This window comes from Parambassis ranga, chromosome 9 (assembly GCF_900634625.1).
Source record: "Parambassis ranga chromosome 9, fParRan2.1, whole genome shotgun sequence".
Taxonomy (NCBI): Eukaryota; Metazoa; Chordata; class Actinopteri; family Ambassidae; genus Parambassis; species Parambassis ranga.
Genome location: NC_041030.1, coordinates 938831 through 958277, shown reverse-complemented (window position 1 = coordinate 958277; position 19447 = coordinate 938831). Strand labels below are relative to the sequence as shown.

Here is a 19447-nt window from a genome sequence, read left to right as displayed (position 1 = left end):
AAAACACTTTCTTATATTAAGCTGACAAACTCTGGCTTCTAAATCTGGCACATAAATCAAAAGCTCAAACTTGTTCTTTCCCATGACAAAGAAGCTTTGGATGAGACAAAGGAAGGCATTCATCACAGAGACTGTCACTTTTGTCAGCTGTGTTTCTACTGAAGATGGATGGGACAGTAAAATGCATTTTGTACCAAAATCTTCTGTAGATCAACACGTTCTTTTTATAAAAAGGACATCCTAAAACAAGTTTAAGTCTGCTTTGTCGATTCATTTAATCATGGTAAAACAGAGGTCAATGTTTCATCGTCTCCATAAACAGAGACGACAGACTCTTTGGATGCAGTGTACGTCTGAGGACTCACCACCATGGAAAACCTTCAGTAAGGGTGGCCTGCAGCAGCCCCCACTCCTCAACCAACATGGAAAATCTTGAGCTGACACAGTGCTCACTCAGCACAAAAAGAACCGCATTTCCTGAGCCTTCAGACCTGAACCTTCAAACTGGCCTGTATTGTTGTTTCACATCTGTAAAAATCTGTGTCCCTAGACTTGGAAAAAAGAGCCATTCTTAACTTTCCAATGCTCCCTCTTTCACCTTACCGTATCACTAAGTGTAGTCATACCAGGAAAAACCACTGCACATAGTTTTCACTGGGGGCCGTAACCACCGACAATCATGCTCATGAGCAAAACAGAGATGTATACCAAAGGGCTTACCATGCCACAAACCATGTAATTTACAGTTTGTTATTAAAAGCTTTACTAAATGTGATGAACAAATTGGGATAAATTATGGGCTTAAACATAATTAAATCACATTTAAAAATAATTGATAAATTACTCTGAAATCAGTATAGTAACTTGATTGAGGTCAATGGTCACACATGAATTAAATGTTTCACCATCCAGTTGCCCTGGGAATGACTGTAGAGGACAGTGATTCCCAACTGAAGATGTATGAGTGGGTATTTGGAAGAGAAATTAAAAACATCAACAAAATGTATGTAGCAGAATGAGTCTAACAAGTTACGTTAAAACATCAAAAAAATGCTTTTTAATAGAGAGCCTAAGTCACACCCCTGGTGGATGCCACAGGGCCTTAATTCTGAGAAAATATAAACAGTAGTTTATGGAGAGAAAAAAACAAGTATTTAATATACAGAGCCAAATATCACAGTCATCGACCAATGCTCATCAGTGACGTCATGCAATACCTGCTAATAAATGCTGATTATTTCAAGAAATATTTGAATTATTTAAATACTTACTTGCTAACCAAATAGGTGGGGTACGTCTGCCCAAAAACCTGCTGGAATTGCTCTTCAGCGTTTTTGCCATTTTCCAGTGGCTGTCGAAGAGTCATACTAAAATGATTCTGTGCACATAGCCAGTACAACCACAGAATTGTGTTGGATAATATTATTTCATTAAAGTTGCATAATTCCAATACACCAACTTTTACACTTTCTTTTAAACAGAACAATTCCTCTTGTAAAATGACAGCCTTCAAAACACATTTTCATGCCAGCAGTAATAACCATAACCATAAATTCAAATCATAGCCATCTTTCCCATCATCTGTTTCTTCTGCATTCTCTTCTTCGATGTGATCACTCCTTTTTTTCTGCCATAACTCACCACAGACTATGAAGGCATGCTGAGATAGGAGAGCTATGCGATCATTACAGTGTCTGTCTCTGGAATCACTCTATGTCTGATACAGTATGCATTCATTTAAATCACCTGCTCCCAGTGCTGCTGTAAAATCATTCTGATACATATAAGGGTTATTAGAGATGCTAAAAATAAAAATATGTAATATTGTGGTGTGGCTTCTCTTTAGGAGAATAGTCACTTCAATGTTTATTACATAGTGGAACTATTACATTTCCAAAAGCTCAGCATTTGAACTGATTTCTCACTGTGTAGATGTGCAGATTTGCTTATAGCTTTACAGCCACATGCCATGACCCGCTGTTTCATCCTCTTCCAAAATGTCTGTAAGTCCTCGGGAGGGACCTTCCAGGAAATCTCTCAGGGATGGAGAGGAATTTTCCTCAGCAAAATGGAAATGTTATTTTGTATGGTATTTCTATGGCTAGTCCAACAAAGCAAGTACCTTTTACTGTTAGACAAGTAAAAATCTCTTACAGTCAGTCATGAGAACTGGATGGAGACATGTTATATTTTCTTCCATGTGCAGGCGGTAACCTTTAATAGCCAGGCTTTGTTCACTCTCCATTTCCATCCCACAGACCGCTTTATCAATAATTGCACACAGATGTAGGACACAGATGCTCATACACACGTCATTGTTTTCTGGCATTAGTTTGATAAATTCATTAAAAAGGAGCTATTTTAGGCAGTGAAGTGCTATCAACTTATTGCTGAAGGGCAATTAAACTTTAGAGCCAAAATCTTAAAATACAACAAAGAATACACTTTGTATGAACAAGAAAAGGGGTCGAAAGATTTACAATTTACAATTCTATTGCAAAAGTTATATTCTCTTCAAATAAGCACAGTTCTAAAAAGAAATCAACATAAAATCTAAAAGAAACAAAGTTAGGTCTAACTTCTCATCCCAGAAACAGAAACAGCTTCATCAAGCCCCTCTAAACCATTGCTCACCTGTGAGTCAAAATGACTGGAACATGGGTCAGCTGCAGAACAACAGGCTGACTCAGTTTTAATAAAGGAAAATATGAAGACCAGGAAAGGGCTTATATTGGGAAAAGAAGTGGTTTCTCAGAAGCAGATACACGTTCTGAGGCTAATTATAACTGTGTGCCAACTATAGTAAGGCACATTCAAGCTGACCAATAGATGCTTTAATAAGAATACAAAATAGGCTGCATACGTAATACACACAAGTCACTAGTCCACATATGATTTGAGTTCTTTGAAAAATACTATAGAGAAAGAGTAAAGCATAACAGTGGCGACTCATTTTAGCATTAACCGAAAATTATACTTATTTGTAAAGCAATCAGTTGTAACTGTGGACTTTTACTGTACTTTTTGTGTGAAGTCACTTCATAAAAGGTACAAAAACGCAAAGGTCTACACATGTCTCGAACCCCACCCTTCTCCATCCTTCTGAACAGACATGCCACACACAGTGCTATACAAGCATCTTGACACAATATGTTGTAAGCTGAGCACAATTTTCCCACATCAAGGTAAATGTGTTTCATTTAGCTATTTTACATTTTGAAATGTCACGGCAGAGTTTAGTAATAACATTTATTCATTTGTTGCTGTGTGACAGGAAGGTCCTTTTTTAAGCACAGGTGGAGCAAGTAATTGCATAGGTTTGTTACGTCCCCAGTGGTGGTCTCTAGAGGTGACCAGGGGTCGTAGCATACCAACCAAAAGGAGTCAGGAGTTGGTGTTGGAGCAAACGGAAAGGCCTCAGGCTCAACAGACACAGAAGGAGGGAGAGCAACAGGCCTCACTGCCCTAGGTGATTCCGTAGGTGCCTTGGGGGTCAGAGCATCCACGTCCATCATCGATTTTCTAATGACCACTCCCACCCTACCTGTCAACGCACTGCATTGTGTTGTTAGATACTGCCAAAAAGGCTTGACGACAACTTTCTGATAAAACTAGCATGGTTGATTTAGCCAACAACAAGTTTGATAAAAACACCAAAAATATCCACCAACAAAAACCAACAAAACACCAATAGTGTGTAGACTGTGTGTGAGAGGAAAGGCGCACACGTGTGTAGGAATGGCATACATGATCATTGTGGCCACTGATGTTAATTGATCTAATGTGTGTTTTACAAAATAGTAACGAGTCACGCAAGCATGACCAGCAAATATATCCTGAGTCCTGAGGGGTACTGGAATGTGCTCTGACTGGGGACTCTGTCATCTTGCCCACATGAGCAATAAAACAGAAATACTCGGCCAGAACTCATAGCGGTAGTAGACATAAGCGTGTGTCCTGAAAAAATAGAGCTCATATAAGATTTAAAAAATTAAAATGCCAGGCTTAATTCATTCATTTTTAAATGGGGTGTATCACAACAGCTAGTTAATGAATAAAGTGTAAAGAGATATGTTAATGTGCATTACCTGCTGCCGGTTGGTTGCTTCTGTTCCACTGTGTTCTATTCCACTGAAACCAGCCATGGATTTGCTACACCTTGAGGCCTGCAGCCATGTGCACTGGGGTTCTCTTTGGGTCAGGCCAGCAGGCCAGAGGTTAATTTTCTTAACTTATTTGATTTAGCACTCCTGTAATTGAGGAAGAATGACACTTCACAGCACTTTCTTAGTAAAAGAGGGAATTCCCTCTCAAGAACTTGGGGACTAGAGAAACATAAAGATTAGCTACTTCACTCTTCTTTCTCCCAAAATCTACTCTAATATGACAGTGTTAACCCATTATGGCCTAAAATGTCAGCTCCATAGCCAGTTAATCTTTGATGGAGAAATGGCTTCATTCTACAATTTCTGCTGTCACTTCATTAAAGGAGACCAAACTGGACCTGGATCTGCTACAGGTTAGAAATGACTCTTTCTAAACTGTTCTAATTTGCTGTTTCGTGTGTGTGTTCACCTCTGCCAACAAATCCTAACAAAACTGTGTATTACACACTGCCCTGCTGATCATGTTTTGTTTTGCAACTGCAGAGCTGTCATAGGAATACTTAACAGCAGCCATCTGCAATTCACGCCCATCCAGCAATGTGTTACAAAGCCGCAATACATCATACACACAGAATGCAGTTAAAGATGTCTTGTGGAAACAAGACTACCTCAGGGTTCCTGGCCTTGTATTTTGTGGTTCTTTTTTATTCTCTTATTCCACTGAACAGAGCAATTTAGCCTGTTATTTTAGGATCAGATGTCTTTGCAGTCCTATAATGCTGTCATTTAGGCAATTCATTCAATTTATTAGAACCTCCGGCAATGAGTGATACTCAGTCCACACCACACATGCCAAATGTTATGATATTTACTGAGATTGTCAATAATTAAGATTTATGTGAAACACTGAAATTCTCTTATTGAATGACAGTATTTAGAGAAAAAGTCAATGAAGCCAAAGCTGTCTAATTTATGTTGCTCCACATGTACGTTTGCTGTGCAAACGTTTTAGGCAGGTATGGACAAAATGCTGTAAAATAAGAGTTATAAAAAATTAGAAGTGTTTATAGCTTATTTTGATTATAAAATAGAAAGTGATTGAACAGAAGAGAAATGTAAACACAAATTTAGTGAGACCCCCTGCAAAATAGCATCAAACCTGTCAGCAGCAGCATCTTAAAGGTAGGGTAGATTTCATTCTGATGCACTTTTTGTTAAATTAGTGTAACTTCTCTTTACAATCCGATAGCAACCGATTAGTTCAGCAGTTTCGCTTTAAAACTGCTGAACAAAATTTCATTGTGCCTTGCACAATGACAATAAAGATTCTTGAACCTGAAAAAAACATATTCTTGAAAGCATTCCTACTTTACAGCATTTCTGTACATATAATTGCACAGTCTTATTGATTCTATTCGATTACATTGCAATCTTTCACTCACCTAATAGCTGTAACCTTTTGATGCGTATATGTTGTTCTCTATCTCCCTCTAGAGGATCTGGGTTGCATAATCATTCATTCCTCCTGATGCCATGCAGTCAAAGAAAATAGGAAACCTAATAGTTTTTGTGCACACATCCAAAAGAATCAGTCTACTCGTGTGAAACAAAAAAGTCAATCCAGAGCCAAATCAGCGTCTTTATTTTACAAACGCATTATTCTAATGACATTTTTTATATAATAAAAAAGCAATTTACAAGCTTAAGAACCAAATGAAGCAGCACAGAATGATTATGAGTAAAATATATAATTTGAATAAATATATTTTATTTCATGCTATAAAATAAATTCATAAATGGCATTAGATACAACATCAGCTCTAGCTAGCTTCATTTACTTCATAGTTGTACAAAACAGTAGAGTTCTGAGGTTCACAGTTGGGTTGTGAGGTTGTGTGTAGAGTGGACAAAATCAGGAGCTTGGACATTTCTGCTGTCATGGTTCAGTTCATGGTCTCCATTGCACTTCAGGCTTTGGCTCTGTGGAAAATATGGGCTCATTGAGACCTTGAGGCAGAATGTTTGGGAACCACTGACTGAGGACCTGTTTCCCCACCTGAAGAGAAGTGCACAATTATACTATGGACATAGGACATATGTCCAATGAGACCACTTTTAACACTATATACCCTGAGTTCTACGTTTTGATGTTTTTTTTGCCTTGTCACCAAATATATTTGAGCCAGAGACATTATAGTGCAGAGTTTAAGGTGTGAAAAAAGCAACAGGAATGACGCCTATACTGCAAACCTCCCGGCAGATCCTGAACAACTACAACTACAACTACAGTCTTGGTGCCTGAAAAAGCCAAAGGAGATCACTGAACCTCGACATGCCAACAGATAGTCCGCTCCAAAACAGTGGCTATACAGCCCAAAATCCCTTTCATTTTTTGACTCAGCTTGAGGTGCAACTCTGAACAGTGCCACTGAGTTTGATGACGGAACCAGGTGCTCAGTTCTTGTGTTGCGGTTTACTGACTTCCACTGGATTTTGAGGAGCATTCAGAACAATCAGCAAGCAACACCACTTTTTCACTTCTATATATTTTTTCATAGAGGAAGTCAACCTGTCCAAAATTTTAGTCAATATATAAAAAAATAAAGGAATATCAAATTTTCCTGGTCCAATTCAACAGCTCCCTGACATGTTTTTTTGTGTTTTTTTTGTTTTTGTTTGAATGTATGACAGGCCAATATTTCAATAGGCTTGATGATCCCAATACACCATTTTCACTTTAAAAAGGTTATTGCTTTTTTTTTTTTTTAATAATACACAGTGGACAGAAACTGACAGAAAAAGCTATGGAAGACTTACGATTTTTTCTAAGCCTGTATCAGTGTTTGTAAACTACCTGAAGTGAGTTTATTATAAAAGGAATAGGACGAGCTGCAATTTTAAAAAAAAGTAGTCTGACAGCCTTCCTTGTAAACACTTCCTTTTGATTACTTGTGGCCCAAAATGCATCTCCTGTTCCTCTCAGAGGGGTGGAACTGAGAGTCAATTCGAGTGTATCAAGTTCAGTTGGTTCTGCAAGTGTCTATTATCACATAAGTAACTAGTTTATGAAAAAAAATACATTTAAACAATTTACGCTCCATTCATATAATATATGAACACATGGACTCATTTGATAAGAACAAAAAAACTGACTAGTCTAAAAGCACCATTCAAGGAGGAAAGGTCCCTACCAAAGTGATTGAGGCTATTATAGAGTCCCTTACAGGTAACTTCAGAGATTAACTTCCAGGATGGAACAGGTATGTATTTTTAACTAAGAAAACTGTAAGTGCACAATCAATGACACAAAAACAAGTAAAAAAAAAATATCCATTGGCAATTTCATACAATTTTGGGGTTGAGCAACGTGCAATTGAGCTACAGTATATGAGTAAGCTTTTTTCTGCACAAATATTCTGTTTATTATCTGCTTATTATCTAGACGGCTCTTTCCCTGCTAGATACTCAAAAAAAAAAAAAACAGCAAGGAAGTTGTTTTTCTCATGCATCTCATTCTGTCACTGAAATGCCTAAACTACAGTACATTGCTTAGATTGTCCTCAGTCGTTAGAGAGGAAAGATACAGTATAGTCTCTGAACATGGGGCAAGAGCTTGCAGGGAACAAGCTTGCCTCATTGGATTGTAATAAATTGCTACAAAATCAGTTAATACCTAAAAAAAAAAAAAAAAAAAAACAAAGTCATGTCCATCCCATGACAAAAAGACAAATAAAACAATAAGTGAAAATCAGGGGCATCTAGGCTGAGGATACTATAAAATGGACAAGAATTACATAAATTCATTTGTTAATAAATGGTGTGGCCATATTTTATTATAATCTCTATACTGAATTTATTTCTAAATGAAAGAGGCACAGGAATCTAAGTGCCAGAATCTAAAATATAAAGCTTGTGGCAAGGCACTAAGTTTAAAATGCCACTTTTTGTGAAATATTCTCTTTTGTTTACATTGGCTTTGAACAATTACAATATCTATTGCACAACTTTTATATTGTCAGCTTTTGTATGGCTTAATAATGATGTTGCTTATGATTTCACTACTTGTCTTCTCAGCAAATTGTTGTTGTAATTTTCCACAAGTGATTGTTATGAGCTGGGAAACATTCATTCCTTGCAATTTAATAAATTAAGAACCTATTCTTCTCAAGGAGCATTTAATTATGCAATTCAGTTAACGTTTACTGTTAAAATCGGTCTTTGGTGTGGTCTCCTGGCACAAAATTGTTTTAGCAGTTTGTACTCATTATTCACGGAACATTACTAACAATATTCCAAGAAGGTAGACCTGTCCATTCTTTCTACACAAAGGACAGAAATCCTCATAGGCAGGTACAAATAAGTCTGTGACTACTATTATTGAGTTATTAAGTCAGGTCTTCTGACAAACCTGCCCGTCACATCAACAGTGACAGAAATAAAGTTAACCTGGTAAACATTCATCTAAAAAGTATTGTACAGGCTGACAAAACTGCAGGTGATGATGATCAGAAGTGTTATTCGTACAAAAAAAAGCTAGCTATAACGATTTCTGCAAAATTCCCCAAATTTTGGTTTGCTATCTTAAACGTCAGAGTAAACACGATGATGATGCACACTTCCTCACACTCTGAGGACTGCACTCTTTACGTAACACCAGAAATAAACAATAAAAACACAATATTCTCCCACCCAATGCACACAAAGTAAAAAATTATATGAAAACTGTAAAATTATCATTTTATCTGACACAAATTCAGCACGGACTAGGTGGGACAAAATAAAAGCATATAGCGGGTGCTCTTAAAAAAAGGCATTAAAACAGCATAATGGCAAATAGTGAAGCAGGATAGCACAAAAACCACCCAGCTAAGCTTTAAATTTGCAAATCATGACAGGATAATCAATCAAGCCCAATCAAGAGGCTTTTTACTGTAAATATGCATTCTTAAAACACAATGGGAGTAAATGCAAATCTCTATATTCTAAAAACTTCTCCATCCCTGACCCTAAATTTCAAATAGTATAGATAAAATGCAATGCTGCCATATGTATGACTTGTAGCCAATAGTATTCATGCGATTGCAGAGTCTCATCACAACATTTTTTTTTCAGAGAAGATCACTACTGTGGAGCAATACATTGACATGCTGCTCCTGTATTGGAATTAAGCCAGAAACAAGCACATTTTATCACTGGCCCCCAGCCAACCCACTAACTCTGCAAAGTGCATCGATACTTTGGATCACCAGCTACCTCTTAAAAACTTTAATCTATCTATGCCACATTTATGACAACGCCACAAAGTAGGATTGATAAATTAGGAAAACATATTCCAAGTCTGTATTTCACTCCAAACTCCAAATGATGCAGAAAGTGAAGATCACAGATCAACTGTCTCATCATAAAAAGTAAAACACAATGGAGAAAAGAAAACAAACCCATAGCTCTTTCAAATGATGGAAGAAAAACCGTGTTACAATGGCTGAGATTCCTTTGTTCTTTCGGTTTGCATATTGTTCAGACTAGTATACCATAGTAATTTAGGTGAACAGATCCAGAGCTGTTCCTGCTGTGCTGTGTTGACCATGAGTACTCTCGCCTGTTTGAGTATTAAATTGGAAGCCTGTCTCAGGACAAAACAAATACACATACAACAGTTCTGTGTACATTTGCTGCTAAGTATAGAATACTAATGACTTCACTGTAGACATAATTCACCCATTACATGGATGGCAGCATCTAAACCACACCTTGGCCAACAGAGTGAGACCTCCTGTAGTAGTGAGAGACACAATCCTGCAGTGTTTTGTAGAACAAATATTATTAGACAACAAAATTCTATCTTGAAAAATCTGGGGCCATTGCCTTACTCTATTCTCCACATTTAGCACAACAGTAAGCAGGGAAATTTAACGTACTCCTAATATAGCACCTTCTTAATCATCTTTTTAACCTGGCTGACCATGAAACATTTGACAAGGACTTTGTCCCTAATCCATACAATCAGCAAGGAATATTTCCCCGAAGTATCAAGGCTTTGTGTTAAAAGAATAGTCTTTACAGAGTTTGGCAATAAGATACTGTACATACAACCTAAAACGGATTCAAACTGTGAATACATCTGTGCCTGATAGGTTCTTGGCTATGAGGTAGAACCTGGTGAGTTTCATTTAAGTTAAAATACTGTCTGTTATGAGTATGTAGTTGCGTCATGAGGTATTGAACGGATATGTCACACGAAGCTTTGCACTGGCAGAAAAATCATTCCTTGTGACTAAGTGACCTCCTGTGGCCACATGTGCAAAAACAGGTCAGGTATAAGGTGATATGACAAGCATCTTACCAGAGCTTTCACATTATCAATTATTGCAACATGCCTATATAACTCTGTAAATATGTTTTAAAAAACATGGAAAGATAAAAAGAGAAATCAATCTAGGGGTCTTGATTATTAGGACCTCCTTAAAAATAGTAAGTTGTTACTCCCTTTGCATGAAAGAATCAAATTTCTCCAAAGCACCCATTTTCTCTCCATTTAGCATCTAACGTTCACAAAACTGACAGAAAACCTTAACGCAAGAAAAGTTTGTTGTAGAGGGAGCTAATTTAAAAAGAAGTCCTTTAAATTGAGCTGAAATAAACATTTCTTAAAGCTTCCATAACCTGAAGCAGGACCTAAAAATCACATCTTGATGTATGATCCTCCTCTGGACTGCATTTGGAACTCTCCTCCACATCATTGGCTGGTGCCTCTTCTGCATATTGTGCCTCAAAGGCCATCCCCTCAGGTGTTTCCTCTTGGTCCTTCTGACCTGAGCTTCCCTCTGTCATCTCTGGAGAGTCCACGTGATTGCTCCCCTCTGATGCTCCCATGTGCTTCTTCCTCAGGTGCTGGTTAAGAGTGCCCTGAAATGGAAAGCATTTGCCACAGATCTGACAGTGGAAAGGCTTGTTGTCTGTGTGGCCACGGATGTGGTATTCCAGCTGATCTTTCCTGGTGTACTTCTTGCCACAGAATTTACAAACAAATGGCGTGATTCCCATGTGAAGACGCATGTGGCGATCCAGGCTCCCTTTCTGATTGAAGGTCTTTCCACAGTAGATGCAAATGAGTCTCTCATTGTAGGGGTACCACTGGCTCTGCAGGCTGCGTTCTCGCACATCATTCTCTAACCCTGCAGGTCCCACAACTGATTCACCATCATCTGAGCCTAACTTGATATGGCTCAGCACTCCTGCTGGAATGGCAAAGGGGCGCTTTGCCTTGGCTCGCCCACCTCTGAAGCCACTGAGCATTGAGCGAGAAGGACTGGAGCTGGTAAGGTTGACTAAGTATGAGGAGGACAGCCCTGAGTAAGAATAGGTTGCAGGCTGGATGACTGGACCATACGAACCCACACTAACAGCCAATACCTGTTCTCCATCCACCAACTCTGTATGGTAGCCATCATCACCAGCTGAGGAACTATCTGAGTAAGTGGGCCTGTCGGGCTTTTCTACCTTCACATGCACATCTGTTACTTGGCCATCTTTGCCAATCAGTTCCACTTGCTCCGTTTCTCCCTCCATTGGGGCATCATGCTCTGACACACCATCGCTACTGCCACGGTCTGATTGGCCTTCCTCTTGCAGTCGTGCCCTGCTCAATCCTTTTCCTGCCAGCTCCAAGCGTGCTTCATGTGCTGCCTGACTTTGCCGGGAGTAGTAAGGGGGGGAGATCTGGGTAGGGTTTATAAAGAGGTTGCTGTCATTGACCCCGTTGCGACTAGTCTGCAAGGTGTCTTTCTCTGGGCTGCAGGCATTTACTGGGAGGCTGATCTTGGAATGGATGCTCTCCAGGATTTGAGTGCACTTGTCAATGATTGCCTGCATCTGCAGGAAGCTGGCAGCAGTTAGAAAACTGATGATATCTTTCAGCTGCAGGGACATGTGACCTGTGTAGCAGAAACCAAGAAGCTGCTCAAACACTTCAGGGCTTTTGATGACAGATATGGAAAGGCCGCTCATGGTGCTGAGTGCTGAGTGGTCACGAAAGTAGGGTGAACTAGCAGCCAGCACGGCTTTATGGGCTCGAAACGGCTGGCCTTGAATGTGAACAATGATGTCACACAACTTCCCTTGAAGCCGCAACTCATTGAGTTGGGTCAGAACAGTGTTACTGAACTCAGGCACATCAAACTCGATGTAGCTGCCGTCGTCCATTTCTTGGATATGTTTCTCCAGTTTGTCGACTGCCTGAGAGAAGAAAAAAGATAACATTAGATTTTGCAACACAGTGGGAGACTACAGCATGTTTATTGTCATGATTATATTAGGTTTCAACTGACTCAGATGTCTTGTTTTAACTAAATGATCATTTTGGAGGTTGTAGCTTGTGATACTGACTCTGTATGGTAGGATGGACTACATTCTTCTTCGCTGTTTTCTACCAGTGAATATCAACAGAAAGACCAACCTTATGTTGTAATGTAATGCTAACACATATTGTTCATCAAAACAAAAAGCAAATGCTGGTATTACTGTCAGTGTTGGGCAAATAGATACCGGGCCGACCCATCCCCATGCCTGTAGTCAGCACATGTAAAACCGAGCATCGTCATTGTCACCCACTCTACCATCACCACTTTCACACTTTCAGAAGCATTATGTCAATCTTTGGTTTTAGATGGATAAATAAAAAGTGTGTGTGTAAAAGACAGGGGGGACACAACTGTAAAATTGCAACCAAACGCAAACAGCTGGTGGAGCTGAAGAGCAGGTTAACAGATAATTTACAACAGCAAGCCTGAACCAACGGTCATCAATTCACATCAACTCAACTTTTAGTTCTGAGTCACAAATCAGAGAGGTTAAAGATACTGAGACCTGTTTGAACACTGAAGCAAAAAGCTTTCAGGAACAGTTATGCAAAACAACTGCAGGAAGTTACCAATGCTTAATGGGACATACAAGAACCAAACCCAAAGTTGTTACTTTTTCCACATATTATTTTTTTCAATAACCTGTTATCAGGTAATCTTTATCAGTTGGCACTGAGGATCCAACATTTGCTTGTCTGAATATATCATAACAGCCAAAAAAATTACATGGGGTAGCAGCCTTTGGATAGGGTTTTAGAACAGCATCAACAATGTGATTATAATATTTACAAGCCAATTCTTTTAGATCTAGAACAACACTGCAACATAAGGTGTAACAGGACTGCTGAAAATAGTGATTGTTTTCTAGGAGTGCTAACACATAAACACAATCAAGTTTATTTCTCACGTTTTAATTTTTTTGTGTATTACTGTTTCTGTTAAAGAGAAAATTGAGAACAGATAAAAGAATTGCAACTGATAGGACATAATGTACTTGGATCTACATGCACTGAAAGTGGTGAAGCGTAACAGTCATGTAAGCAAAGCCATAAAGGTATATATGCTGCATTTGGCAGAGAAAGAAGAAAATCTGGTTCTGCTCAGAGTGTGCACCAACCTTAAAAAGACTCTAACAAAGGCTTTTGTTCCATACAGGAGAAACGAGCATCAGATAGGACATCACCTTTGTCCTTACCCTGCATTAAGATATTTCACATACTAGCCGTAACATTCAAGCTTTGAGTAAAAGACTTTTTTCTCAAAATGGCACATAAATACCTTCACATGGAGCATTACTGCATTAGTGGTTGCATGCTACCCTTATACAACACTATACTGACTAGACTGGTTGGTTGATAAAATATTAACAGGAAAAAAAGGTCCTGGCTTCACACCAGAACTAGTCAGCCCACATTTTGGAACACTGCAACTTCAACATGAAATCCTCCTGCCCCAGCTGAGTTATGATATGTCTGTAAATGCAAATAGCTTCATCTTGCAAACCTTAATTTGTTTCAGTTCTCCAGTTTAATCCACCTCTCCCCCACTCCATCTGGCCTCCCCCCTCTCCCTTTCTATGCCCCTCTTACCCTCCTTTCTTTTACTGGCAATTCAGCATGATCTTCATGATGGAGTCCCTGTCAGCACACAGGGAATGTAAACACTTTCTCTTGTTGCCAATGCTTGCCGAGACACCTGTCCAACAAACCATACATTCTCATTCTAGCTTAGGAGGGGAAAAGTTGCTGCAAAACAAAGACGACCGTAATGAGTTGAACAATATTTTTACTCCCCCTATGACCAGCCTTCAAATACAAAATGTTCATACACTAAAACACACCAGCAATGGCTGCCAACAGCATGCTACATGAAGCCAAGAGTAAGGGCAGCCAAAGAATGTGTGCTCAGTAGTTGAGGGTCACATGCTTGGCTCAGATGGGAAAGTCTAAAATGTTTAAACTCAGCTCAAAAATTCCATCAGTGGCTCATGTTCCTTATCTGGTAATAAACCTATCTAATACAGGTGCTTCGTGTAGGCAGATAAAAGGATGCCGAGTGACATACTGTGGGCAGTTTGTCCGACCAAAATATCAGCATTACTATAGTGGACAGACGCTGCGTAAAGCCATGGTTCTAAAACTTTGGCATTTCACGAGAGAAAAAAACACATTAGGGAAAAATCAAAGTCAGCAGGGATGCATTACATACTTTCTTCGCCATCAGCAACATCCACCTACTTACAAAACAGCTTGTGAGGTGGACTAGATGCAGGACAGAATTGCTTAACAAGCAAAGGTTGGGAGAGCAGTTTAAAACAGATACTAAAAAACTGTTTAAAAATAGACTAGATTGCAGTACACCTGAGAGAGGGTAATACGTTATAAATAATGTGAAAAATGTTATGCTTTGTGAGGGGCATACAGATGTGAATATTACAAGTTTTTTCTGCCTTTGCCTTATCTGGTTTGTGTGGACAATACATCTGGAGGACAAGAGCCCATCTTTTTTTCAGCCTAATCACATGAGAGGAAATCTTAACACTTAAACACATGATTATTTCTTTTTTTAAATCAACATATTCATAAAGTTACTGTATTCACAAAACAACAATATAATGTGCAACATGATGTCACATCTAATTTGTGAGACAACGTAGATGACAACCATCATCTAGGATCCCACAAAAGGCCTAACAAGAGTCTGGTTTTCAGACCCACAGTCTATATGCCAGGTATTGCACATCATTAATTTGAGATTGTGGTTGTAACCAATACTTTATGGGCTAAATGGACTAGGTTGAGTGGGTGCAAAATAATTATGTCAACTGGTGCAAAAAGTCATAACAGGTTTTACTCAACTCTGTTCTGACTTGCCAAGGAATGACACGTGTTTAACTGGATTTTAAATGTATCTAAATAGGAATGTCACAGCTAACTGGGTCTCTTAACAGTGTTCACACGGTGCTTGTTGTCCCAGGTGAAGCCAGGTGTACTGAATACAACATGTCAATCCCTGCACTTTGTACTTCCCTACTATACCACGACGTACGATTACTTTATCAGGACAAATTATGATCTGTAATCTCAGTGTAACTCATTCCCTGTGTAAAACTAGGTGCAGATTAGTGTCTGACTCGTGGAATACATAAAGGCCTGGTTCTACCTCAGAAGAACTGGTGGTGCTGTACTGTCACAGTCAGGGTTCTCCTATTAGAAGTCGAAGTAACACATTTTATTAACGTGTGTTCCTTTTGTGATACTCGCACGCACTGCTGATCACATCGGACATGCACACAATATTGATAAACCGAGGAGCAAACGAGCGGTGTCCCAAACTTTCATGTGGACCTTCCTGGTACTCGTTATGATGGGGATCTAGTGGAGCTGCTAACGCTAACGCTTGCTTGGCTATAACACCAGCCAGATTTGAGTCCGTTGTCTCAAATGCATTTCACTTCTGCTGTAACTTGTAGATACACTAATGTTAGTTAAACATCCACTCACAGGACCGAACCACCTAACTACCAAGCTGCAAACATGCAATCGCTAACTGGCTACATATTAGTTAGCCTAGAATCGAGCTTTTTTTGAGAAAACTGCGTACCACAGAAATATCAATCTTGTGTTTGGTACTCTAACAGTTTGGTCTTGTTTTCTGTAACTATAAAAATACCTGCCAAGCTTGTGTGATTTAATAGTTAAGTTGCTACGTCGAATACGGGCACAAAGTATGTTGGCTGTCACAGGAATTAACCACTATGCTAGTTCACTCATGCTAACAGCTAGCACAACCTTTGCTAACACACCATTCCATATTATTCATGGTTAAGGAGCGACCAGTGCTAATACAGGCTAATGCTACAACCGCTAGCAGAGAGTTGCTAGCGTAATTATTTCCATTACTTACGCTGTAATTGCACGGACGGGATGACATTACAAACGCATTACGGCCAGCAGTCCATGCCAAAGCTGAAGTCCACCAAACTCACCGTCTTAACGTTAGCATTAAACGGTGGCCATTCCCCTCAGTAGTTCGCTAACACTACAGCCAGGCCTCCCCCCCACTCCAATCCAGATGTGTCAGACAGTTGCTGCTGCAATTTTTGCATCAACAGGAAGTGTTCTTTAGGCTCTTTGCATTCATTCTATCCGTGTGTTTTGCAGCAGCCCCTCCCTTTCTCGTGGCAGTGTTGTACTCCGATACATCGACATGATGGATCATCTATATGCTACGTGCTGAACTAAAGTAGAGTATTATACAGGGGTCTACAGATAGTTTTCAACAGATAACGTGGCTGCACTCACTCTCTTATCTGACTACACCCAAGCCGTGATTTTTATTTTACGACAGTATGCTGCAGCCATGCTGACACCATCACTTCTCAGCTTAAATCCATTCATGTTTCCAGCCTGTCATTATTATTGTAATAATTATCATTATTTTTATTATTATTAGTCGGGTTATAACCGATGGAATTTCTGGCAGACCGGCTGTGAACACTAAAATAAAAACCACAATTATTTTTTATTTTACTGTATTTTATTAGCTATTACCTTTCTTTTTGTTGTTGTTTTTTTTTTCCTAAAGACTTGAACAATCTTTTGTTTAGGATTAAAAATGAATTCACTGCTACCTATATACCACAGAGGGGCGCCAAAGGCTAGATAAAAAAACTTTTTAGCACTGTTACTCTCAATGGTTGTTACAACATCTAACATCTCCCCCTCAAATAATAAATAAATACATACATACATACATACATACATACATACATACATACATACATTCTGTGTAGATGTAGATTGGTTATATATATATATATGTATCTTATATCTATAAATGAACAGGTGGGACACGTTGGAGGACCTTATGACATAAAACAAACTTTGTTAATGTTAAATAATTTCAATAAAATACAATTACCTTTATGTCTATGGCCATATCCCATAGATGAAAAGTTTCAATAGAGTAGAATAGCTGCAATAGAGGTTTGTTTAGTGCAGTTATAGCTTTTGGGTAAAAAACTGTTTTCAAAACTGTTTATTCATGTTTTTTATTCTCCTAAAATGCCTGTCCGAAGGCAACAACATCCTCATTTCACATCATTAAGATATTTTGTCTTTTCTGAAATAGTAAATGTCATAGTATTATTGTATTGTGAGTTTTGTGACCCCCCATAAATGATTCAAGTTCATGCCCATTATTTCACTTTCACTTTTATGGCTGACTCAATGGATAATTTTAGTGGGTAATGTTTTTCTTATGGTACAAAGCACAAGTGAACTCCAGTCAGTTGTCCTCTCTCAGGCAGACTTTATCTGTTCAGCTAGGAATGAATGTGCACTGTGTGTGTTTCTGTTTTTTATCAAGTGTGAGTGACAGGTTGGCAGCTCAGGTGAATATCTGACCTAATCTGTGTGCAGGTGGGTGATCATCACACAGAAAGGAATCGCTTTGTCATTGCACATGCTTCTTGTTTAACAACTCACTCCTCTATTCCCAACAGCATTTTTTTTTCAGGAGATTGATGCCCAACTGAAGGTGCAGCCAAGGTATGGTGATTAGAGATAGTTTTGTCGATCATGGTATTGATAACATTTCAAACAAACTCATAATCAAAGGGTTTCCTGTTGTAGTTGTAATCTGTTCTGAAATGGGGCTTTGTTAGCTCAGTGTCATTTGGATGACCAGGAATTATTTGCCGGTAAGCTAATGGGGGTGGTTTTGAGTGGTGCAGCGCCAGGGATCGTATAGGGGGCTCCAGGTGGTGTGGCCTGGGGCTCTGATGTGCTGCTCCTTTTTAATCCCAGATGACATTGCAAAATCCCCAAACCCCCCGTGCCGGTCTAAGACCGTATAGGAGCAGAGACCAGATGATTTGTTTAAAGAACGCAGATCATGTATCAAACTGAGAGAATAAGGAGCTCCACTGTTTAATGTTAAGCCTAAGACCATAGGTTATGCTTAATATGAAAGGCATTTACATTTTTATCAAAAAAGGAGAGGTTTGTATGAATCCGTTACATATATTTGTAACAAAATTGGTGTATTGATTCTGATATATCAGCTTATTTTTACAAACCTCATCATCTGAAAGCTTTTGAGTACATATTATTTCTACTTTTATTGCAATATAAGAAACAATTAAAAAATATATAACAGTTGACAAACAACCCCCAACTATAGTTTGTTAGTTAATGTTGAATAAGTAGCCTAATTTTTAAGGCTTAACATGAATAACACATTGTTTTCTCCCAAAAATACCTTGGCTGTCAGTGATCAGGAGAACAATGGTCTCCCAGTGCTCCTGTCCAGAAATAGTCTATAGCTTACTGATGGAGAACATATTTCCCAAAAGCAGGTGTCTTAGTCAGTCCGTGCTTGATCCTCACCATGACTGTAAATGAAAGGGCCAGCTCGCCCAGGTGCGGGAGCCCCTCTTTGGCCCTCTCAGATTTCTTCTTGATGGAGGAGCTTTTTGGGGAAGAATGAACAAAAGAAATATTGGCATTATAGTATGTGTATTACTATTTAAAACACATCTATTATCTTCCTTTAAATGTTCATTCATGTTCCATTTTGCTGATGGCTAAATTGTGTTTTAAGTGTGAGTGACGGGCTTTTTTCACCCATATATGTTCATGTTTCACGACACACAAATATGATACTTTTTATTTCTTCAGAAACAACATGATTTAAAATTCCTTTGTTCTCTACAAAGGCAAACAGTAAAATCCATAATGAAACTTTTATATAGCACAGTGATAGTCAGTCTGACATGTCTTTATTTCATTTTAAAAATCAGCTGGACTCCAACCATAGCCATTCAGGACAAAACCTCAAATGCTAAAAGAGTTTTACCAGTAAGTACAATAATTACTTTCAATGCAGGGATAATGAGCTCTCAGATGTGTCATATATTTGCCTGAGAAATTAAGCCAATTTGTGAAAATGGTGGCCTGGGGTTGAGGGAATACAGAG

General features: G+C 38.8%; 1 protein-coding gene across 4 annotated transcripts; it reads right to left on the bottom strand.

Annotated features, from left to right (window-relative positions):
* Positions 1–6859: 6859 nt before the first annotated feature.
* zbtb34 (zinc finger and BTB domain containing 34) lies at positions 6860–16564 on the bottom strand. Of its 4 annotated transcripts, none has more exons than XM_028414483.1 (2): positions 16373–16564; positions 6860–12341 (listed from the first exon to the last, which is right to left on the bottom strand). In XM_028414483.1, exons 1-2 carry the CDS (start codon positions 16397–16399, stop codon positions 10782–10784), a joined length of 1587 nt encoding a protein of 528 aa, XP_028270284.1. In that variant the 5' UTR covers positions 16400–16564; the 3' UTR covers positions 6860–10781. The 4 variants fall into 4 exon arrangements, with proteins under 4 accessions (XP_028270284.1, XP_028270286.1, XP_028270285.1 ...); XM_028414485.1 differs by having other exon boundaries at positions 6860–12337; XM_028414484.1 differs by having other exon boundaries at positions 16455–16564.
* Between the last annotated feature and the right edge of the window lie 2883 nt (positions 16565–19447).